Genomic DNA, 25,287 nt, shown 5'->3' with positions numbered 1-25,287 from the left:
AATCACCTGACCTGAATCCGATTGAGCATGCATTTCACTTGCTGAAGACAAAACTGAAGGGAAAATGCCCCAAGAACAAGCAGGAACTGAAGACAGTTGCAGTAGAGGCCTGGCAGAGCATCACCAGGGATGAAACCCAGCGTCTGGTGATGTCTATGCGTTCCAGACTTCAGGCTGTAATTGAATGCAAAGGATTTGCAACCAAGTATTAAAAAGTGAAAGTTTGATTTATGATTGTTAATCTGTCCCATTACTTTTGGTCCCTTTAAAAAGTGGGAGGCACATATACAAACTGTTGTAATTCTTACACCGTTCACCTGATTTGGATGTAAATACCCTCAAATTAAAGCTGAAAGTCTGCAGTTAAAGCACATCTTGTTTGTTTCATTTCAACTCCATTGTGGTGGTGTATAGAGCCAAAAAGATTAGAATTGTGTCAATGTCCCAATATTTATGGACCTGACTGTATATATATATATATATATATATACATATATATTTATATGCTCTGGTGTACAGTGAGAGCAATGTTCTGTACAGGGATATCATGATTTAAATAATTAGCACTAAACTGGAAGCGCCACAGAGCACGCCTCTCATAACAAGAACTGTGTGTGTGTGTGTGTGTGTGTGTGTGTGGGTGTATTGTAGAAAAAACCCAACCTGGAGATGGTGAGGATTTGTCCTGACTGTCCCACACTGCAACCACTGAACAGCACTGAAGGTCTGAAGTATGTTAATGAAGCTGTGAGCAAATTCAACCAGAACACCACCAACCAGCACTACTACATCCTGAAGGAAGTGGGACGGATCAGACTTGGGGTAGAGAGAATCTCTCTCACACACACACACACACACACACACACACACACACACACACACACACACACACACACACACACACACACACACACACACACACACACACACACACACACACTCTTCTGTTTTGTGTCATTATATAACAGAGAGACGGGTTCTAGCAGCCTAAACATCACAAAATAAATGTTTGTATTAGGGCTGTCAATCGAGAAAAAAAAAACTGAAAAAAGTTAATCACAGTCACGGGCTGTGATTAACGGGAAGAGGTTGGGGTCAAACTTGATAAAATGATTACTTTGCATAAAAATATAACGCTTTATTCAGCGCATGCGTTAATGCGTTGACAGCCCTAGTTTGTATATATGTTTGTGAATTAATGCTGCTCAGTAATGTCTGTAATCTCCCATCTCACCTTCTCTTTCTCGTCCTGGCTCAGTACATGTTCTCTGCAGGGATGGCCTACTATGCTGAGTTTGCCCTTGTGGAGACTAATTGTCCAATGGGAAGCAGAATCAATCCAGAGGCATGCAAACCCCTCTGCCCCGACAGAGCTGTAAGTACACACACACACACACACACACACACACACACACACATACAGTGCGTTTCACTATCTTTGTGGGGGACCTGTCATTGACATAATGCATTCCCTAGCCCCTTACCCTAACCTTAACCATCACAACTAAATGCCTAACCTTAACCCTTACCCTCACCCTAACCATAACCTAATTCTAACCCTAATCCTAAAACCAAGTCTTAATCCTCAAACAGCCCTTTAAAGTTGTGGGGTCCAGCATTTTGGCCCTACAAAGCTGTCGGGATCCCACAAGTATACTGTATTCCCGGTTTTTGGACCCCACGAATATAGTTAAACAAGAATACACACACACACACACAAAAGCTTTGGAAAAATTCACAGCCACAATTTGACATGTTATGTACTGAATTTAAAAGAGACTATGATATGTTGAGCTTTACTTTCATGGGGAGATTTGATGAGTGAGCTCTGGTTGCCTTTGGTTCTCTTGGTCTCTTAAACCTCATTTATACTCGCCTGGCCACCAAGGCGCGGGCCTCTGGAGACGGTGCACGAACTACGAGCATGCACGGAGATGTTTATCCTTTACGCATTGATCATTGCAGTATTCTCCAAAACACCAGGGGGCCTAAAAACAAAATAGTCTGTGAATAAGCAAGAAGTAGCAGAGAAGTAGAGAGCGGAGGTAATAAGGAAAGCAGGTTGCCTGGCATCAGCAGGAAACACATTCATGATAAACACCGCCGTACCGTCGTTTATCTCCAAATCTAAACTAATGTCTGCCTCTAACACTGTTAAGAACACTCTTCCCATGAAGAGGTTTTTTTAGCTTTGACAAAACGATCTCTCAAGTTTTTCCACACAAAGTAAAATGCTTCTTCTTTTCTCTGTGTGGTGTCTCTCCCAGACCACTTATTTAAGGCTGTTTGACTCTCTGCGATCTGTAAATGAAGAATCATGCAGATGTTGGTAGAGGCGAAGCTGATCGGCCAGTCCTCCAAGCCGAACATGTTGAAATTAGATGCACTGACTTGCGGAGCTGTGTGTGTGTGACAGCTGGAGAAAGATCAGAACTTTCACATGTGATACCAGAGACCATCTTTGAACGGAGACAGAGGTGACCATCTCCAAACATTATCATGTCACCTATTACTTGTCATGTGAACTCTCCATCAGTTGATGAAGATCATGATGTGTGGTTGAAATCTCTGAAAAAAGCTAGAATGTGGACCTTGAGTTGAGTTTTTTTTGTCAAAGTACGTAAAAAAACATTGACAATCATGTTTTTTCTTACTTAACATTTATCATATTACTTATCGTTACAAAGTCTGACGGATCTGTACAGTAGTGTGAGTCCAGGATCAGAGTTGTTTTGAAGGACAAGTAACAATACGACTGAGTGTGATGTTGAGTTCATCAGTTTCTCTCTCTCCTCTCTTCAAAGCATCATGCTTTCTGCAAGTCAACTTACTTCAGGTCAACCGGACTCCAGTCAGTTGAGTGTGAATTCTATCCCCCATCGGTGAGTCCACATCCTAATCATATGCATTCACTTAATCTACTTCATGCTGAGACTGATGTAGTTATTTTTCCAAAACTCCAGTTCTTCTTTTGGAATGTCTTGCTATACTTTACATTGTTCATTAGTCCTTTACCCATATTTTTTCGAAATGTGCAGTTATATACAAATATACTATGAAGAAATACACTTCAAATAACTCTGTTGGCTCTGTTCTGAACAGAACACAACTGCCCTTGGCCCTGGTGAGCAAGAGCCCGTATGCAGGCATGTGGGTGGCCATCCTCCCTATATAGGCGCTGGCAGACCTCTCCTTGGTCTACATGGAGGCGGTGGCCACGGTGGCCCTCCTCCCCATGCCGGAGATGGCCACGGTGGCCGACATCATGACAGCGATGCCCGCGTTGGCCACCATCATGACAGCGATGGCCACGGTGGCCCTCCTCCCCATGCCAGAGATGGCCACGTTGGCCAACATCATGACAGCGATGCCCGCATTGACCACCATCATGACAGCGATGCCCGCATTGACCACCATCATGACAGCGATGGCTACGGTGGCCACCATCATGCCGGCCATCCTGACCAAGAAAAGCAGCATCATAGGCCCCCATTCGGTTCCAAGCACCACTTCCATGCCTTCCATCACTGCCGTGGATCGGACCCAGCTCTCCACCCCATTTGCCCCTGGCCTCGTCCTTGGCACCGCCCCAGCCCCAGAGGCGAGGACTGAGATACACCACACAACACTTAGGCAACCATAACTGTTTGACAGTCTACCAGAAAAATTCTGTAACAGTCTCTAATGTATACGAGAAATAGGACATATTACTAAACATGTCAAATAAACAGTCATGGTGTAAATTTCTGTGATGAAACTTCTTTCATTGACCTGCCTTGTGCAGACATCACGGCTCAGAATGGCTTGAATTTGATCAGCTCATACATAAAGCTTTCTTAATATATTTTTTTAAAGCAGCATTTGTGTATAGTAAGTTCTCTTTTAAGGTAAAGTCCACACTAAACGATGTACAATGAACGTTGAAACCAGCTAGTTTGACACTAAAGCTGTATCGATGTTTGGTTGCACCACAGAGACGTGAGGTTCATCTTAGTTACAGTGGCGTAAAGTCAACCAACCAGAATATTGTCAGGAATCCAATCTGTACAATTCTTGACGCAGTGTTTATTATTATCATCATTATTATATTAATTGCTACAAGGCTAAAGCTAAGCTGGGCTCGTGTAACAAAGACACATAGCTACTAAAGGCTAACCTAGCTCATTAATGGTAGTGTCTCCTTTCCCTGCATGTTGCATTTAACGTGAGACCTAAACTGGCCTATATGAGTGTGTCTTTCCTACTTCTAGAGGGATTGTGCTTTGTTAAACTGACTCACCCAACCGCTGTTTTGTTAGCGTCTGAAGATGGCTGCTTGCTTCGGTGACCACACCGTCTTGAGCGACCTCCGCCCCACATCCGCGCCCCACATCCGCTGCTCCTTGTCCTCCGACGGCATCCTCGTCGGGCCAACATTAAAACTAGTCCAAGTTTGAACGTACACATAGCTGGTGCAACCCAGTGCTGGAATGTACCATAGGAGTATTAGACTTGTTTCCATGTTAAAGTGTAATCATCAATGAATCGATACATCTAAAAAAAAAAACTGCTATAAACTGATGAATTAAATCAGCTTTAAAACAAAAATAATATCAAATTATACAAATTGGGTACGTAGTCATGATTGTAGTCAATGGAATTGTACTTTTTATTCTACATACCTGTGTCTCTATCATACATCTCAGTGTACTGAAGTGTTTTTTTTTAAAGAGCTATCTAAGAATGTGTTTGTGTGTCATCCATGGCCTACCAAACTAGAGGCAGCATCAGTGACGTCACCAAGTGGTTTGTGGACTGGGAGACGGGAGTTTGCGTTTTGGCCATCTTGGTATTTTGGAGCCAGAAATGAACATGTTTGGACGAGAGGATGGAGCTAGGTTGGCCAAGCCACTGTTGCGTTTGGTTTCAATGGAGCTGTGCTAAGCTAAATGCTAAAAGGGTACTGGAGACATTAATCTGCATGTACAGCAGAACAGAAAATCTGTAAACTTTCCCTTAAGTTAACAGGTAACCCTAGCGGTAGCTAGCTAGCTTGGTTGGCAGAACAAGACATACACACAGAGGGTCAAAGTTCAAGATGAAAAAATGGACAGAATCAGAAAGAACAGTATGTGTCCAGGGTGAGAGGGATCAGCTACAATCTTTCCTGCCTGCCTCAGCGCAGAGGAAATAAATGAACATCATGCTGTGTTGAAGAAGACTTGAAACTAGCAATTGAGACCATAAACTCATTATGAAAATGTTTACTAAAGTGAGAAGTAAGCTCATTTTCTCATAGCCTTCTATAGAAACAGACTTCTTTATGGAGCCAGTGGAGTCGCCCCCTGCTGTAAAGTACAGAGAATGCAGCTTTAAGGAGCTTCAACATTGGATTCACCTCTCAAGCCGCATTCACACAGGTCTTTTCATTCATTTTGAATGGGGGTAGTGTGTTTAGGCTGTGGTGGGGTACAAACCCTTGTGTTGTCTTCGGGTCAAATTTGACCCATTCTCAAAATGTCTATCTCAGAAATATGGGTTTCTTTTTAACTACCTAATTTTAATTACCCAAAAATAACATGGATGGATGATCCCATACAACGCGCTTCGCAAGTACAACAAAACAACTACTTTCATTGAATTTTGGGTGTTTTATTCAATTTTTTAGCATTTGAAAAAAACATTTGAAATGTTTGGGAACAGTATCCTCACTGAACGTCGACCCTTCTGTGATTATCCTTCCTTTAATACTAGTCTAACTAATTCATAATTTCTGCTTCTTTAACTCAAGAATTAGGTATAGTTTCCTATAAATGAGGTTTTTAATTGACCATGAATTCCAAAAATAAGTGTAAAACTATAGTGGTAATAAGTTGGTGTTAGTGGCGCATATACATGGTATTGAAAAGAGCCGTTAAACGTAAAAAAAAACCCGCCAAAAACATTGAAAAAGGTGCCAAAATTGTTGAAAAAAAAGAGACCAAAACATCAGAAAAAGTGTTGATTTTCACAAGGGTTAAGACAGACTCAACTTTTGGAGATACGCAACCCCACATCATGCTGCGGTGGCCAATCATGTAACCAGAGATCAGACTTCTTCTGTCGGTGGTTTTTGAGCCAGAGTCCCGTACAGGGAACAGGAAACATCACTGCTTCTATCGCTGCCACAAGAAAGTTTTAAAACACCAAACACAAGCACTGAACTGCCCGGGAGTTTGCAGAAAAGCTGACTGTTTCCTGCAACAACAAAGCACTCCCTATGTGTGGGAAGTTGTCACTTGGTGCCACCTAAAGATGTAATCAAGCCCCACCCACAGAGCAGTAGCAGCTCTGATTGGCCAAAGGAGTCTGGCCAATCACAGCCCCTGTAGCTGCTCCGTGTGTGGGGCTCCATTTCATTTTGAGGCATTGCAATGACAACAGATGACTAGAATGAAATACTAACCTTAATACATATTGAACGGCACAAATATTTACTATTTTACACATTTTCAAATTCAATGGGGACTTGAAGGAAGACGAAATAAAATAAATGTAGATGTAAAACCAGGAGTTACAGATGGGATGGAAAAGCGGTTTATTAAAGACTACACTTCATAACTGAAATACAGACAACAAAAAGAATATAAACAGTAACAAACTTAAGTTATACTATTATTTTAATTTGAAGACTTTGACACATTCTCCATGATCACTGGAATCCAGCATACAGAAGGTTTTAACAGCATTTCCTGTATGCGTTTAACATCAGCACACAAAAACTGAAACAATAACATATACTTAAAGACAAGTGAACAGAAGCCATGACGCGGAGGTCTTCTTCTGCTCATGCAGAGAAGTAAGCAGACGCTACGGAGGGCTTTGTTGGCTGAGGGAACTCTGAAAAGGAAAATGAAGTTGTTTATTTCCATGAAGACTTCCAAATTATTACAACACTTTGTTTGCATTTCTTTAAAAACCAATCACAATGGTCTTGGGCGATGCTAAGCTCCGGACGCAGTCTCAGGAAGGAATTTGTTCTGGTGGAACATTTGCACCCCGCAAAAGAAAACACCACATACAATATTAAATTAACTGTTGACACAATACAGTAACGTGAGCTATTTAAATCAGCTGGATACATGGTTAAACATCATTAGCTCTTCCCAGTGTATCTCTGTGTGTACTTCGTCCACAGCAATCCCACCAATCGCTCCTAAAACGTTCCAATTAGAGGGGAAATGCCCTAAACACATTCTTTGTATATATCTTTACAATAATTCCCTTAAAGAATCAAGCAGGCCTGTCATGTTCCATCATCCAAATTTCTTCTAAACTTGACATTTTCAGCGTGTAGCTTACAAGCTCGAAGCTTGTTGTTGTTTCCCGAAGAGAACAGAGTTTGAGAACGAAAACACACACACAGAGAGAGGAAGGATGTCAGGCTTTATCTTGGAAACTTACTTCCGTTGATCCAGACTACACATGCACTAACATAACCTGCGTGAAGCTGGCTCCCCGTGTCATCCAAAAATCATTAAAAACACTGCTATTCGTTTGTGCCATAAAAATTAGCCATTGTGCTGTCAAGGATTTTAAGTAATTAAACTTTACATTTTCTGGCCAGTGACATCCCCAGCCCCCCCATCAATGTCCAAATCTCCCCAAAATGGTCTCAATCGTTTGTGCTACGTTTGTGCCGATTTGTGCCGTTAAAAAAAAAAAGAACATTTGTCCTACTTCGGTTTTTACGTTATCAGGCTTTATTTGTTACACGTCTACTATTTGCGCTGCAAAAGGCTTCTGACACCAGCCATCACTCATGAACGGGACATTCTAAAACGCTTAACATGAAAAAGCCTAACGTGGTCATGAACACTTAAGCCTGTCAAAAAAACTAAACCGAAATCCAACAATTCTACAAGTTATCTTACGTTAACGTTTTCTTCTTCATTGGCGCCTATGGCAATGAAAAAGCTTAACGTGGTTTAATGTACTGTGGTATCTGAAGATTTACAACTTTGACTTAAGGACTGCCATATAAGGGAATTCCTATGAACTTTATCCTACTGTTGCTGAAACATTTGGAAACTGTTAACATTAGAAGGGGCCCCCTAAGACAGAAGATATTTTGTTGGAGCTATACCATGTCTGGGGCCTTAAATGGTCAGTTCCCTACTCCAAGCATATACTCACACCCCCACTAAATGCACAGAATATATACAATGAGATAGCCGCAGAACTTCAGAGCGACAATATTTGAAGACTGGGTTGGTCGTCTCTCCGAGCTCCTGCAGAAGCTTGTAAATTGATGCTGGAATCTTTGATGTAATAAACCTTTTTATAATCAAGAACAGTGTCAACGAAGTTCCTTCTCCACAAATCGGCAACGCAGTGCTGCAACATAAATATACCACAGTACCTAAACAATGATCAATGATTACCAAATGTCTCTCTCATATTGCTCCTCATAACCACTGAAAACCGTCAAAAAATCTAACCCAAAGTCCAACTATTATGGGCGTTATCTGACATTAAGCGTTTCTGCTTCACATTTTCAGCAGGGCAGCAGAGCGGCTGTGGGTTGACTCCCCACGGTTCTCATGGGCTTTATAAGTCATAACGTGAAAAGGCTTAACGTGGTTTAATGTACCTTAACAACGATCAATCATCACGAAATGTCTCTCTCATATTGCTCCTCATAACCACTGAAAACTGCCAAAAACATTTAACCCAAAGTCCAATTATTATGGACGTTTACTGACATTAAGTCTTAACTTGGCTGGTGTCAGAAGCCTTTGCAGCGCAAATAGTACACGTGTAACAAATAAAGCCTGATAATGTAAAAACCGAAGTAGCACAAATGTTTCTTTTAACGGCACGGCAACGATTGAGACCATTTTGGACACATTGGGACATTGATGGGGGGCTGGGTGATGTCACTGGCCAGAAAATGTAAAGTTTAATTATTTAAAACCCTTAACAGCACAAACGATAATTGTTACAGCACAAACGAATAGCAGTGTTTTTAATAATTTTTGGATGACACGGGGGGCCGGCTTCACGCAGGTACTAACACGGTGTCCTCGAGTGCCGAGAAAGGCGCCTTTAAATAAAATGTATTATTATTAGGGCTGTCAAACGATTACATTTTCTTAATTGCGACTAATCGTTGAATTTCTATAGTTAATCACGATTAATGGCATGTTTTATCACATGATTAAAATTGTATTATTTTGCATTTCAGAACAGTTTTTAAGTACATATTAACAATGGAAAGCCATTCTTACCAGTGTGTCTTGATTGGGAACCAAATGAATGCAAAGAAAATGACTTTATGAACTTGATTTTAAGATTTGTATTTGTTTATTATATATTTAATCTAGTCACACATTTGAATCTAGAGTCAGTATTAGGGTTGGGTTTGGTTTGGATACCGGTGCTAAAGCGGTACTTTTAAAACGGTACCTTAACGGTGCCGGAACCGATACTTTTTAAGAAAGTAAAAAAAAAAAAAAAGAAGGGTACTAAACAGTTGGTGACATTAAAGAACGGCTTGTTTATTGCTAAGGCCATATCGTCAAAATTAAATGTTTAATAATAATGTAATCACTATAACAATAACTTATTTCGCTAGTAAATAGCTGTTGAATGACAAAAACAACCACCAGATGGGAAAAGGGCATTTAACAACAACAACTATGAATGCACCACGAGGCTGTAAATTACCAGTTTCATTGAACGCACCGTCTGTGTTTTTCCGACAACAGCAGCTGCAGATTGTTACATCCCGGTGTTGAATCCTCTACAGTGAAATACAGTCACACTTTACACCGTTTAGCGTTAGCTGTCAGCATTGTAACCGTGTTTAATCCAGCTACTAGCTAGCGGTAGGCTAACGTCAGCTGCTGTCGAGTATAGTGTTAACTAGCGTCATGTGCAGCGATGTTTGTGTTTCCTGTAACGTCTGTTTCAGAGCATCAGAGAGAAGTGTAGACATATCAGTGGCACCAGCATGAGGCACTGAAATCCGCGTTGCTATTCCTGCAGCAGCAGGACAGCCCTAATTATTATTATTATTATTATTATTATTATTATAGACAGGAACATTATATAATTGACCAAAATGAAGAACAGAGACGCTCGAATTACAACACACACACAGAGGAAGTGGGACTTTATTCTCTGCTCAGAGCGCCATTACTTCACTATGTGTTTACAAAGCTAATATTGGTTTGCTGCTATATTAATGTCTGAATTTCGAGTACAGAACCCTTGAAGAGGCTTCTTAAAGAAGTGTTAAATTTGCGACTGGATTTGGTGTGGTGCGTCGTTACCTTGTAGGGCTGTACTTTATCAAATAGGGAAACTAGTTGCGTTGTACTGTACAGTAACTTGGAAACAGTCTTACAAACCAACAGAATCATGAAAAGGTCGTGGATCTAGTCCTGCCTGAAAGAATGATCTTTCTGCCAAATGGCCGACCTCTGCTCTCACACCAAACGCTTTGAAATACTGACGCTGGAAGACATCAAACCAGTATTCACTGTTTGATGGACATTGTAATGATGTTACCTTTGCTAAGCAGATTAGACGACAGACCATAGATTGGGATGCTATCATCTCTCCTCTCAAAGTACTTTGAATCCAGACCTGCAGCGTCTCCCCTGAGGACATAACAGACAGACACAGACACAGACACACACACACACACACACACACACACACACACACACACACAGTTAGGTAATAAAAGTGTTTCTGAATCTGACATGACAACTGGCTGCCCGTCAAGAACCAAACTCACGTGTGTCTGGCGGGCAGCTGTGCAGATCTCTGTTCAGCAGGAGTCCCATCTAGTCTGGCTGTCTGAGGATAGAACTGGGCCTGGGGGAAGAAAGAAAAAAAAAAAAAAACACACACACACAGCACATCTGTAACTGGCCTCAGTATTAACACTATTTTTCATGTGAGGAACGTGGCTTTAACAGTATAACTGATGTATATAATGTGCGTTTGGTTCCGTTTCTCCTACCCTCAGTCCAGTTGTTGTGGACAGAAGTGGAGGACTGTCCACAGATTCATGAGTCTTCCTGGACAGCTGCTTCTCATTCAGCTGCTTGTTAAGCCAATTGATAACTGTGGTTAAAGAAACACAACAGATGAGTCGTGGTCAAAAAACGGACCAGGTCCTTTGATCTTCAAACTAGTACACTCACATAGGCTGTGGATTTTTATTGAAGGAGAAATTTTAACATTTCACCAAATTTAAAAAAAATAAAATAAAATAAAAAAGCTATGACACAAACTATTATTCAAGTGAGTATTTTCATGCGTCTTCAAACATGTCAGGAGTGGCTCTTCTCCCTGTCTACCCCTGGAATAATAACCAGTCGGCATGCAGTGAGGCAGTGAATGCTCTGCCCTCATTGGTCCGATCACAGCGGCCTCGACAGAGAAAGCAGGGGGACGCTCCTCCTCTAACGGCTCGATCAAGGTTGTGTTTGCGAGCATCATAACGTCAGTCTGAACTCCGGTGGAACGGACGTTGTTATGTAGCATCTGTAACTACGTTAGCATCAGCAGGCTAACTGATGAGTGTGCTATGTTACACCTGAGTTATTAACATTGCACATCTGTTCACGTGCGCAGCAAGAGTCAAGAGTACAGTAACCTGTAATATAGTTTCATCTCAGTTGTAACTGTGTACCAGTTCTCACTGAGACTGTGCAGTTCCTCAGATCTGATTGGGTAAAGACAAGTATGCGGCGCAGTCTGAGTGGAAGTAGGTCAAGCCGTGGTTCACCCTCTCTGCCAGCAGATGGCAGTACAGCCACAGTAGTCTGTCTACAGAGGAGATTGCTGTCTATTTCATTTTGGATTTCATGTTTATGGTTTATTTTTAACTTATTAATATACAACGTGCATGCAAATTATTTTTAAAAGGCCAGTTATTTCATGGATCCAGGATACTATACATCCTGATAAAGTTCCCTTGGCCTTTGGAATTAAAATACCCCCACATCATCACATACCCTTCACCATACCTAGAGATTGGCATGGGGTACTTTCCATAAGATCATCTCTCAATGCAAATCAAACCAGCTATTAGGCTAACTGAAATAAAACCACGCCAATCTCTAGGTATAGACATACCTAATTTTTGAGTTTTAGAAAAACAGAAATTATGAGTTATTTTGACTAATAGTTGAGATCAGAGGATGTTGAGTTGATCACACAATGGTTTATGTCAAAAAAAATTAAAATGCTATGAAATTTAATAAAACACCTAAAATTCAAATTCATAAAAAAAACTTTGAAAATGGATCAAATAGACCCGAGAACAACACAAGGGTTAAATGAGAGAGACACGCTTCCTCACCATTCTCATTGGTTTTTAACACCTCTCTGCTTTCATTTAGCTTCTGTACAGTCGTCTCCAACTGCTCCTTCAGCCTGGACGCCTGCAACATACAAACTACGTTTTCATCCACTTCGTCTCAAATCAGTTATGTTGTATTCATGTGCGCTGGGGTTAGCAGGTGCAGGACAAGACGCGTCAAGCTAGGTACTATATATGGTAGCCGCGGTGTTCCCGGCGCGTCACCACGGCTGTCGTTTCCAGCGCGAAGGCCCCCGCAAGCTGTCGTGGCGCGTGGTCGTGCGCCTCTGAGTTTTTGTAACTACGCGACCACTGCAGGCGCTGCGCTTTCAGTTCAACACGGTCGGCTGGGAAGAACGGGTTAGCCTGTACAAACATCTGTATGATTGCTGAGGCCGATACGATAAAACTGATAATATTAATGGAAACAAAGGCTTTAGTTTTACTTGGACACTTATTTTCTTGTGTGTTTGGAAATCCTTCACCATCTCTAGAATAAAAGTATATTGAAAACTTAGTTTTTAAATATGTATGAAGACTTATTAGAGCAGACCTTATGTTCTTTTTGACAGCACGTATAAGTGTGTGTGTGTGTGTGCGCGTGCGTGTGTATATATGTATATGTGTGTGTGTGTATTAGGGGTGTGACGAGACACCCAGCTCATGAGACGAGACACGAGATTGGGTTCACGAGATCGAGACGAGATTTTAACATTATTTTACAGAAAACTTCAATGAATGAATAAATAAATAGTCCTTAATTCAATCGAAAGTCACAAAATGAAAACCGAGCACTGAAAGGTTTTGCCATAATCTCAAATGACTGGCTTCTCTCCTGTATAACTAACAGTTACACCGTTACTTATTCCATATGTACGGTGGAGAGAGAGTCTCTTCACTCAGAGAACCGAGGTTATAATATAACTAAGTGGTTTCTGGCTAGTCTGGCTATCACCAGACCCAGCTCAATCTTTTCAGATTGAACATTAGTCTGGGGAGTCTGCTCTGCATTTTCTACTGCACAAGAGGCGTGATCAACGGGCATAGTCAACGCTGGGTTTTACAGGCAGCTTTTTTTCTCCCGCTATCGCTCTGCAAAAGTAAACTCAGAGTCAACTTTGGGGAACGGGCGGGGGATTTTCTACGCTAATTTCGAGGCTGCTGCTCTGTACTTGTGTGCCGATATCGCAAGACACTTTTTTTTACCTCCTTTACCCACGTTTAATCTCGTGAGATCTCGTGGGGACGACGTGTGTATGAGCGTGTATGCATGCGTGCGCGTGAAGACCTACCTGCTCCTCCTTGGTGCTGAGCTGCTGCCGAGCGCTCTGCAGATCCTTCTCAACGTTCTCCAGTTTTTCAGACGTTTCTTGGAGGACCTTCTCCTGGGACACAGTCACCGTGTTCTTGACTTTGATTTTTCCAACCAGGCCTCGAACCTCGCCCTGCAGCTTCTTAATGATGCCGTTAGCCTGGGCTCAAAACAAACAGGAGGAGGAAGAAACAGACGGTGCAGTTATACACGCAATTTATTAGGTACACCACCAGTTGTTGATATATTATTATTATTATTATTATTATTAATCTATGAAGTGATCCACATAGCAGGTGTGTTTGTGGTGGAGATGGACTGACAAACGTGGCCTGATCCTGATATCATGTATTTACATGTATATGTATACTGTAGCAGAGGGGCAGCCTGCATGCAGCTTCACAAACCTTTATCAGCTCCTCAGACAGGGATTTCACCGTGGCCTCGAGCTTTTTTATCTGACCTTCTTTACTTTCAGCATTTTCTTCCATTGATTCCTAAAAACATAGGGGGTTAAGATTAGACTGAATAACTTTAACAATACTCCCCCCTCCTCCTTTCTCCCTTCTATGGATGATGCATCACTTCCTTGTTGTTGACCGTAGCACATTGATAACAGAACTCCACAGATTAGTGTAACACAGTATACTGTAGGCGTGCAAACAACAGCCGACCAAGACCCTGAAGAAGACCCGTCAGCCATTGTAAATGCATACTGCCATGTCAAATAAAGACCTTTTCATCAGGTCACAAAGCCTCCAGAGTGCCTTGGATGATTTTTTTGGAGGAGACTTGCATGTGAGAGCAGTTTCTAGCCGTGCAGTGAGCTCTTCACAAGATGGAAGACGATACAGCACACCTAAATAACAATAATGAAAACACCTGAAGTATCCAAAGAGCACCTGTGCAGTATGTGATCACCACAAAGAGCCTGTAAGAATGAGTCTGGTGTTCTTCCAGACCAACTAATCAGAGAACTGAAACTAACTGAATGCATGGGTCGGTGCGGAGGTGTTCATGTGTGTGTGTGTGTGTGTGTGTGTGTGTGTGTGTGTGTGTTGGCACTGAAGAATAAAACACGTAAAAAAATGATTTGATTTTGGACTCCCTGTCCCCGTTTTTGCTGTGGCGGCGCGAGCTGCTGTACCTTCTGCTGCTGCGTGGCTTCCAGCACGTCTTTAGTGCGGCGCATCAGCTGATCCTTGTCTTTGACCTCCTGCTCCAGAACGGCCACTCTCATCTGCAGCTGGCTCAGCGCTCGCTCGCCGTCATGGACCGCCGAGTCCAGAGCGCCGTTCTCCCTCCGCAGAGACAGCAGCTGCTGCTTGGACCGCTGGCACTCCTACACACACACACACACACACACACACACACACACACACACACACACACGCAATGTATCAAACTACAGAGTGAAACCAGCTGATTCTGCAGCTTTATACTGATTTTCAGCTCAGAGTTGATCTGTCTGTTTGGTTCTCTCTCAGCAGCTGTTTTGCTGTCCAAAGCCTCTGCACTGAGGTGCTCCAGCTGTGTGGAAGTTCAAAGACCATAGACTAGTTTGAACGTAAGTTCTAACTTAGGTCAGAGTTTACGGGCTACTGACGTGTTGGTTGCTCAAATAAATAGTTCTGACGTAGGCATAAGTTACAACCTAAATCTTACTCACAGTAGGTGTTAAAAAGCGGTTGTCATGGCGGCATCCTATTGACAGGTGGGATAACGTGGAGGATAAGGAGGAGTGACCGGCTGATTTGCATCAGCAATGTGTTCTCTCTCGGAGAATCAGAGGATTACCGACTAGCTGTTAGCTTCTTAGCTATTGCAGAGCAAAATGTTCAAAGACAATTGGGAACAAGAGACAACACAGTAATAATAATAAAAAAATCAAGAAAAGGGCTTGTCACTGATTGGATGCGGGGAGTGAAACATCATTTTCTGTGACAATATTCTGTTTAGTGTGGACTATATGTCACTGTAACTAAGATGAACCATATGTCTCTGTGGTACAACCAAACATCAACACAACTTTAGTATCAAACTAGCTGGTTTCAACGTATGGTTGTTTTTTTTTTTTTCACCCTGGGACCAGGTTTCAAAAAAGTGCGTCTTCAGGCAGTGCGTTGACAGGATTCTGTTTGGACGATCGGCCAAAACGACACAAAACGTGTGCGTTTACACCCAAAAAGCGTTTCCGTGTGGACGGCCCCTTAGTGTGGACTTTACACCCTTTCCTAAGAGAGAACTTACTGCACGCACAGCTGCTGCAACAGGCTGCTGTAGTGTAGCTGGCCAGCAGCAGACTGACAGTCAGAGGCTAGCTGGGAACACAGTGGAGCTACAGAGACAGAGATTTCCCTCCACAAACAGCCGAGAGACCGACACAAACGCACAGACTCCTGATCAACCCTTGTGTTGCTCTGTACCTGCTGAATACAGTTCAAGATACTGGTTGGTGACGTTATGGGCTAGGGTAGCACCATATGAGGAAAATATCCCACAAGCGATAACATTGTTGAGTATTGCAATAACAATATTACTTGCGATAAAGAAACAGATATTAAATTGTTCTCGGTTTTGCATTTCAGCTGCTTTCAGTATTCTGCTAAAATACAACAAATTGCTTGTTGAATTTAAAACTAATATAAAAAGGAAATAAAAAGGATTTCTAACATTCTTTCATTAAACAAATGTATTAATAACATTTAATTGAATATAAAAAGGCACCAACTAAAAAAAAAGAATGACTTTCTCCTGATATTTTCTTTCAACTCTCGGAGTGCATTTCGTGATGTGTACATTGCGCCAGTTGATATCGTGATATAATAAAACGATAAGACGATTTAAAAAAATACGATATATTGTGCAGCCCTAGTATGGGCCCAGCAGTCATTCCTGGTGTACCCACCTCCTCGGCGCCCACTAATTTGATCTTCAGGTCCCTGATGAGCGCCTCGTTCTTGTACTTCCTCTCGGTCAGCTCTCTGCTACAGGCCTCCAGCTCCGACACGCGGCTCTGAAGCTGCTGGCTGCTCTGCTTATGAGCACTCTCCAGCTCGTGGCGGAGCTGCTCCGTCTGCTGCTGAAGCCTGCTCTGGTACTGAAACGACAGCGGGAAGACACAAACGGCTCTCACAAGTCCAGCTCCATGCTGCTCGGTGTGTTCCTGACCCAACAAATCCCTACATGTGGCAGAGGCTCAGGTTGGGAGGGACTTGTATTGCGCTGTGTGGGCAAATGAGGCGTCTTACCTCTGCAGCCTTCTCTCGCTCCGACTGCAACTCCTGAGAATGGCGGCTGGACAGAGAGCTGCTCTGACTCGTCCACTCTGAACGCAGCTTGTCCAACTCTTTAGTCTTCTCGGACAGAGTCTGTGAGGGGAAAAACAGACATGTTAAGATGAGATCCGGTTGTTTTTTAACCACTGCAATAAGTGGACAACACTTCCAGGGATTAACAAAAGAGCGTTACGGCTGGCCTCTCATAGGGCTGGGCGATAAAAATGTTACACCAAACCCCATTTTAATTTTCTATTGAAAAACAAACTACAACTGACAAAGAAATTGCTCAAAACAAATGTACTCTTTATTTTGTTCTGATTTTACACACACCCTGAGACCAGAGAGAGAGAGAGAGAGCGAGCGCCGGGGCCCTTCAACAATTCGAACTTTCTAAGACTGTAGCTTTTTTTTTTTTTTTGCGGGTGTGTGTGAACTGCGGTCTTGTTCATTTCGTTCCCACTCGGCTGCATGCCTCTGTTTAAGATGATGGAATAAACTTTGTTGTGCTGCTACCTTTGGTAGCAACAGCTTTTAAAACACACTTTGCAATGTGGCGTTATTTGTAAGAACACACCAAAGCAACGAGACGTAATACGTCTCCATAACAGCAGGCGGCGCTAATCTGTATTGTTGCCCAAAAATGAAAACCGGCAGCTGATTGGACGAACGTGTCACGTGGAATTTTCTCCAGAAATTCAAAGACAGACTGTCATGGCGGCTTGTTCAGAATACGATCTCATATTGTACTAAAATAGTTCACCGAAACGTGTTTCTGATAACATTTTAATGAGAAATAGGCCGTGCAGTTGCTGAATCTGTCTTCATTTCAGATCGACAAAGGTCAGTTTAAAAGATTTTCGTCAGATTTTGAGAGACTCTAGTCACGCTCATTCACAGAAAATCGATTTTCATTTAAAACAATTCACCCTAAACATGAAATTCGAGTTAATCGATATATTGATTTATCGCCCAGCCCTAGCCTCTCATTAGATAGCAGCTGAACGTGCACAGAAAGCACACCTGTTGAGCGTAACTCAGCTGCCTGGACAGATCGTCTTCAGTCTTCTTCAGCTTCATCTCCAGGGCCTGCTTCTCTGCCTGAAACATGGAGATGACATGTCTTTAAAAAGGGCTGATGGGAGGATTCCACTGAAACTTTTACTTTAAGGTTCATCAGCAGAGGCCTCTATTTCCCTAACATATCCATGTGAAGGTTTGCATATCTGTAGATTTTCCAATTAAAAGACATTTCCCCTCAGCAGCTCTGTTTAAAAAGGCCAGAAAGCACGATGATGAGGATGATGAATGAGCCAACCTTGAGAGAGGACAGACACACTGCCAGATAGTCTTTAACCTCTTTGTCAGAGCCTGGGACCAGCCGCAGAGTCAAGTGGTTCAGGTGTTTGAATGCATTGGTCTCTACAACACTGAAGCTGGCCGGCCCATCGAGCACTGCGGACGGACTGGACAGGTGCAGGAGGAACCTGTGGGAAAGGTCAGAGGTCCTGTTTACGGGAGTAAATTACACACATCTCTAGTATTTAGTCCGCCCTGCAGATTAAACTCCCACCAGCTGATGAAAGCATGCCGTGTTCTCCCTGGGAGTCTGAAACTATCTAACCAACTGATCTCAGCTTTTGCACTTTTGTCTGTATCACAACGCAATATATATCCATCCATCCATCCATCGTCGTCCGCTTATCCTGGGTCGTGTCGTGCGGGCAGCAGCTCCAGCAGGGGACCCCTTTCCTGAGCCACATTAACCAGCTCTGACTGGGGGATCCTGGGGCGTTCCCAGGCCAGGGTGGAGATATAATCCCTCCACCTAGTCCTGGGTCTTCCCCGAGGCCTCCTCCTAGCTGGACGTGCCTGGAACACCTCCCTAGGGAGGCGCCCAGGGGGCATCCTTACCAGATGCCCGAACCACCTCAACTGGCTCCTTTTGACGCAAAAGGAGCAGCGGCTCTACTCCGAGTTCCTCACGGATGACTGAGCGTCTCACCCTCTCTCTCACGGTGCAGATCCATTTTTTTGCGACACGACTGAAGCGTGGTGTCACGACGTAATACATCGAACGCGTCATGTGGGTCTGGCTGCTCGAGAATTTCTAATCGACTGTCATGGCCACTCGGACGGAATACGATCTCATATTTTACGAAAATAGTTCACCGAAACGTGTTTCTGAAAACATTGTGGGAAATAGGCCATACAGTTGCTGAATCGGTCTTCATTTCAGATCGACAAAGGTCAGTTTGAAAGATTTTCGTCTACTCTACTGGATAGTCGCGTTGATTCATTTGCATAAAGATGGGCGTCGGCCAGCTTTTTTGACGCGCAGTGGTTTTTGCAAATGCAGCGCCGCCTTCCCGGGATGCTTTGCGGGAGTCGCTTGACGTCACCCATAGGAATAAAGGGGAGCAGCACGCGACAGAAGCGTCGCACGGCCAGGTAGATCTGCACTGTAAGGGAGACGCCAGCCACCCTCCTGAGGAAACCCATTTCTGCCGCTTGTAACCTGGATCTCGCTCTTAGGTGATGATCACAATATTCATGATCACATTATTTATGAACAAAAAAATGAACATCGACTGACAGCAATCATGTAGTGTGCAGCTGAATGTATCTGGTTGGACCGAGTGGTGTGGTGGTACCTGGGATTGTCTGACTCCTGCTCAGAACAGCACAGATTCAGCAGGTCGATAAACTTCTGAGGAAATGATGCAAAGTCTATGAGGAGCCCCTGCTGCACCTTCAGACTACACAAACAGCGAGACAGACAGGAGAGGTCAGAGAGAGGGAAACGCAGCTGCTTCCTGACAGTCAAACACTGATCATCTACTCACCTTTGGAAATCCTCTTCCGATATGGACAGGTTGAAGAGAAAGTATGGATCCATATCATCGGTAAGTCTTACTAGAAGATCCTAATACCGACACAGAAGAAAGCCTGTCTTTAACAGCATATTGGTTACACTGAAAACTGCAGCCTCAAAATTAGCCATTTCATTAAAACTACCAACTGTTTATGCCAAACTCACCCTTTTGTGAACTGGACTGGTTGTCAACTGGAGGTCAATGGTGACACGGATATTAGCTTTCCTGTAAAATAAACAGTTCAGACTGATAAAACTGGCTTCATGCGGTCTGTATCACACGGGTTATTTAAAAGGATATTATTGGTGATAGATCATGTAACCGTTTCCAACTGTTTTTTTTTTGTTTTTTTTCCCCCCATAAGAGCGCGCAAAGAGCACAGCTGATGGCAGGATGAGCAGCTGTCTCTCTCTGCGCTGGAACCAGAGGAGCATCATGGACTCACATGACCCGACCCTGGTCAGCGAGGACCACCACAGACCGGCTCTGTGACGCCATTACGGACCAGCTCTGTGACGCCACCACTATGTGTCTTGAACAGGTGGGGTTCTTATTTGGTTAACAGGTTTGGCCCGTCGTCCTTTTGTTTTGGCCCGCCATGGCATTTGACATGCTCATGCTTATTCTCCTCTTATGTTGAAGGTGCTGTAACATCCGAACTGTAAGACTACGGAACGTACATTTTGTGCAGCTAAAAAGTACTTAATCTTAGTTTCACGGCAATTTAAAGCACAGTGCTGTTAAACTTCCCTTAGGGGTGTAAGAAATCTTTTTTTTTTTTTTTAAATCAATAAACTTAATATTTTATTTTGCAATACTGTAGGACTGAAACGATTCCTCGAATAATTCGATTACAAAAAATCCTCGAAGCAAAACTCTTTGCCTCGAAGCTTCGTTAAATCAACGTAATTAAGGTTGTACGGCTCACTGTGTTTCCGCACGGAGGATAATTACTAGCGCACGCCACGTTGACGCTTCTGTGGACACGAGACTGACGGCCCAGATTACAAAAGTTGTTTGAATGACAGAAATCTGCTCAGGGTACGACGTAGCGTTAGCGTGCTAAGTTGATGCTTTCTCGGCGGAGGGCAGACTGCTTTGCTCTTGCGAGTAACGTGACCAAATCGCAGCCTTTGCGATTAGGAAATCGCGTTTTAACATATCGCGATATAATTGCAAATGCAATTAATCGTTCAGCCCCCAGCGTGGCCACTTAACATGCACGTGAATGACGTCATCATGCCGGTGATGTCTGCGTTCTCTATTCTTTCTCCTCACTCAGTATTAGGCTTCTGAAAATGTGTCCCCCGGGAACAGTGTAGTTGAATAGCCCTGCTGTAAGCTTTGTACCGTCACATTTACCCTCTGGTTAGTGAACAGCTCTTTTACATATCCAGTGTAAAGAGCCAGAGGCAACAAGGGGAAGGGGGTGAAAAATATTAACATTTGGGCCACCAAAAATTTACATTGTTTTAAGGGTCTTGGAATTTGGCAATAAAAAATATAATATACAAAAGTATATATACAAAAGACAGGTTTCCTTTTTTTTTTTTTAGTAAACAGCAATAATAAATATTTACTATAGCTGTTTACTAAGTATTTCTTACTAAATATTTCTTATCCAATTACTCAATCAATCGATGGAATAAATTGGTAGAATACTCGATTACTAAAATAATCAATAACTGCAGCCCTACAATACTGTATCGATTTTCAAAAACACAATATCGATTTTTTTTATTTTAGTTTATGTGCAAAACTATTCATGTAAGACAGTGGTTCACGTTTATGTTGTCTTTAAACCCCTTTCCGCTAGATGGCTATGCTGAGACGCACCACTAGTGTCCTCGCCTAACAGTGCCTAGCAGTGCCTGACTTTTTGCTAGAAGCTAACAATGTAGCTGTGGCTGAACTTTGGCCTATTTTAGCATATACAAATTAGCTCGCTAAGAAGCTGTAAACCACAATCCCAAACTGGCAGTTTGATTTTCTGTGTACTGAATCGTTTACCTAAAATAAACTTCTTTGACTTTAATGCACATCATGCATTTTTTTAAATAATAGTTTTTCTAAAATTATACTTAAAATCCCAATATATCGCCTTACGCACAGTATCGAAATATATTGCAATATATTGAATCGTGACCCATGTATCGTGATACGTATCGTATCGCCAGATTCTTGCCAATACACAGCCCTAACTTCACTACTAAATTTCATACGTAAGAAACACAATTATAAACATGTGTCCATGTAATATAAATTCTCCTTCAACAAAACATTAATAATCTATGTAACAATGGCACATTTTGTGCTTTATGGATACCTAGAGACTTCATCTGCTTTATGGAACATCTGGGTTTCTGAGCGAACAAAAAGATTTAAAACCTCTTAACAATTAGATTTTCCTAACACAGAATGTTAGTTAGGCTACTCTTATGTGTTCAACTGTTGTCAGCTGGGTCCGGGTGAGCACATGAACCATCATTTAATATTATAAACAAAAACACCACGTTCATTATTTACTAGAATCAACTGATTGCAGCCAACAGACACCAGGGGGGGTATTGCACAAAAGTAGAATTTATAAATCCAGGATAACCGACAAAGCGAGGCTTGAACTAGTCTCTCTGTGCATCCTGGCTTGGTGCGTTTCACGAAGGCCAAGCCAGGCTGAGGAGGAGCGACTAGGTCGAGCCAGGATGAAGTAATTCGGATAGATGCGCATTCACGGCTTTCTTTAACACACCGCGAGGTCGATCACAGATTTCTGATTTACTGATGCTAAAATGGAGAATATGTATTGTTTATTCTTTACACAGAGTGAGCAGCAGCTTCATATGGAATTATGAGAGAGTGAAACACATTTTATTTTATTTTTTTAAAGAAACACAGCTGCTGTAATGAAACAGCGAGAGAAAGCGAGGCAGACGATCACGGACCGACCGCGTAAGTAGCCTAAATATATACATTAACTGACCACTGCTCTGAATTGAAACCGTCATACCATTCAAGGAGTTAGGCTAATTATTTGCGCAAATGAGCTGTTGTACTCTTTGCCTTAAAAGTGAGCAGAAGATAATGTTACGCAGGAAATTTACCATGAAGTAGTTCGTAAATGTATAGTTTTAGACTATCAATCATTCAGTCGGCCCGCTTCTGCCACACTTTTTTTTTTTTTTAACAACAGAGGCAGAGTTTCTTTCTTTACATATATGCTTTGCTTCCTTTGCTTTGAAGGCCTATATATGGACATAGAAAAGAAAGACACTGAAAAAACTGGACTCTGAAATCTAGAAACTATAAAGATAATTAAGTAATCAATTGAATCCACACTGTAAACAATTAATGTAACAGAGTGTATTCATCAGTTATTCCCGCCCCCGCAAAATATAAGGTCAAAAACCATTGAGGTGTCCTCTCCCTGTTACATGAATGTACAGTAGCCTACACTATATAGTTACTGGTCCAGTGAACTAAGACTACAATAAAGGGAGGATTGTACAATTATTAAAACCTATAATAATTGTTCAATCTTCCAAAATTATAGTCCCAGTTCACTGGCGACAAAACAAATTGTGTGCTAAGAATGCCAAATACAGTGCACATGGAAGAGGAACATACATGGTCCTTTGTTAAAGAATACTAAAAGAAATAAATCATCTAAAATAATTAAAGGTGTATTTGTCCCTGACCAGTCTGCCATTGTTAGAACCGCTAACACGTGTATAGCACTTTATATATTATCCTTCATCACTGAGTTCATTTAAATCAGCCTTTTCTAACTAACTGTAATATATTCACCACACTTCTAACAACAAGCAGCTTTCATACAGCAATATAACAGTAACAATGACTGTCACATGAATAATTATAAAAAATAATGGTCACAACTTTAAATAATAATAACTTTGCTTTACTCAACAGCAACATGCACCTATTGTATATTAATGCAGGCTGGTAACAATAGGGTAAAACCACTGCTGAGTGAACAGAAAAGGCTCCAGGATTAATAAATCCTGGCTGTTAGCCTGGTCAGGAGCAGGCTAGCTGCACAGAATAAATCTCTACGGTAATTTAGGTGCCTCTGCTTTTGTGTAACCGAGTCAAGGCTAAATTCATCCAGGATAACTGGAATATCCCGGGTTAACTCTTATCCTGGTTTTGTGCAATATCCTTCAGGTGCTCGTTACGTGGCTCGAACGTTACACCTGATGACGCTAACGTTACATCCGATGACGCTAAAGGCTGTTTTAGCCATGGTTTTAGCCTACACGTGATGACGCTAACGTTTCTTCTGCTTAACGTTAGCTGCAGTGTCTCTGACCTGTCCCCGCAGTCAAACAAAGTGTCTCTGACCTGTCCCCGCAGTCAAACAAAGTGTCTCTGACCTGTCCCCGCAGTCAAACAGAGTCTCTGACCTGTCCCCGCAGTCAAAACAAAGTGTCTCTGACCTGTCCCCGCAGTCCCTGGCCCTGACGTGGACGTGCAGCGTCTTGCTGAACAGTGTCTCCATGTCGGACCAGAGGGAGCGGCAGAGAGTCCGTCAGTAACCCGGCCAAGTGCTCCTTCACTCGGACATGTTGCTCTATCTTTCTCAGTGTTTGGATTTGGCGCTTTGAGCCGCCAACTATCGCCCTGGAAACGGAACAGGAATTCTCTTCGTCTTCTTCCTAATGGCGGTTGGCAGCAGCTTGTGGGCGCGTGCCCGCCCCCTGCTGGTGGAGCGGAGTTTGAGCAGGAGAGCAGCAGCAAACTAAACCAAAGGGAAACGAAATGATTCCTGTTACTAATTAAATTATTATGTACTTTCCCTGTAGTCTTTCCCAGCAGATGTCCCAAAGAAACACTGTGTTCATCAATCAATCAATCAATCAGTCCTGATATTGATTCCCTTCTGTCCTCATATCGTACCCATTCAGTCCTTAAGTATGCTTCACTGCTGTGGTGCTGCCTGTTCTGAGTGGTTGGATTCATTCACATCTTCATTCATTCAAGTACATCTCCTGCTTCAGAAACACAAGCTGCTCTGGCACAACTATACATCATGAATATAGACATGTGTGATGGAGACGCTGTGCTCCAGTGGACATCGGGGCTTACAGTCACAGTGCTCGAGGACATTGCTTGTGTCCGTCGTCTCCTGGAACGTTTCTGAATTTTCCAGGTTTTCTTTTCTGGGACGTCACAGGGAAATACACATATCTGGCCAACACCTTCTGGGTTTTACTCTTGACTCTGTTGAAGTGTGAACACAAATCAGTCATTCATTACAGAACAGAACACATATCAATAAATCACAGATAACTAACAGTTATGTCTAAACTTATGTTTACATATGACAATTTCACTCTTACAATGTAAACAATCAATATATCCTGAATGAGAGAGCCTGATGATTTCAACACTGACTTTAGAGAGCAGCAGAAGGCTCTGTCTGTGTGTGTGTGTGTGTGTGTGTGTGTGTGTGTGTGTGTGTGT

The 25,287-nt window shown here is 42.5% G+C and overlaps 1 protein-coding gene across 1 annotated transcript; it reads right to left on the bottom strand.

The window, feature by feature from the left end:
• Positions 1 to 6,799: 6,799 nt before the first annotated feature.
• Positions 6,800 to 24,463, bottom strand: sass6 (SAS-6 centriolar assembly protein). The gene is made up of 16 exons (XM_078259583.1): positions 24,261 to 24,463; positions 19,971 to 20,031; positions 19,777 to 19,856; positions 19,585 to 19,689; positions 18,249 to 18,417; positions 17,954 to 18,031; positions 16,904 to 17,023; positions 16,561 to 16,752; positions 14,800 to 14,994; positions 14,060 to 14,149; positions 13,633 to 13,812; positions 12,341 to 12,422; positions 10,994 to 11,097; positions 10,766 to 10,845; positions 10,534 to 10,625; positions 6,800 to 6,858 (listed from the first exon to the last, which is right to left on the bottom strand). Exons 1-16 carry the CDS (start codon positions 24,320 to 24,322, stop codon positions 6,806 to 6,808), a joined length of 1,743 nt encoding a protein of 580 aa, XP_078115709.1. The 5' UTR covers positions 24,323 to 24,463; the 3' UTR covers positions 6,800 to 6,805.
• Positions 24,464 to 25,287: the final 824 nt, after the last annotated feature.

The sequence above is a fragment of the Sander vitreus genome, chromosome 9 (assembly GCF_031162955.1).
Source record: "Sander vitreus isolate 19-12246 chromosome 9, sanVit1, whole genome shotgun sequence".
Classification (NCBI taxonomy): Eukaryota; Metazoa; Chordata; class Actinopteri; order Perciformes; family Percidae; genus Sander; species Sander vitreus.
The sequence above is the reverse complement of the archived record's forward strand: the minus strand, read 5'-3'. Positions and strand labels throughout refer to the sequence as shown.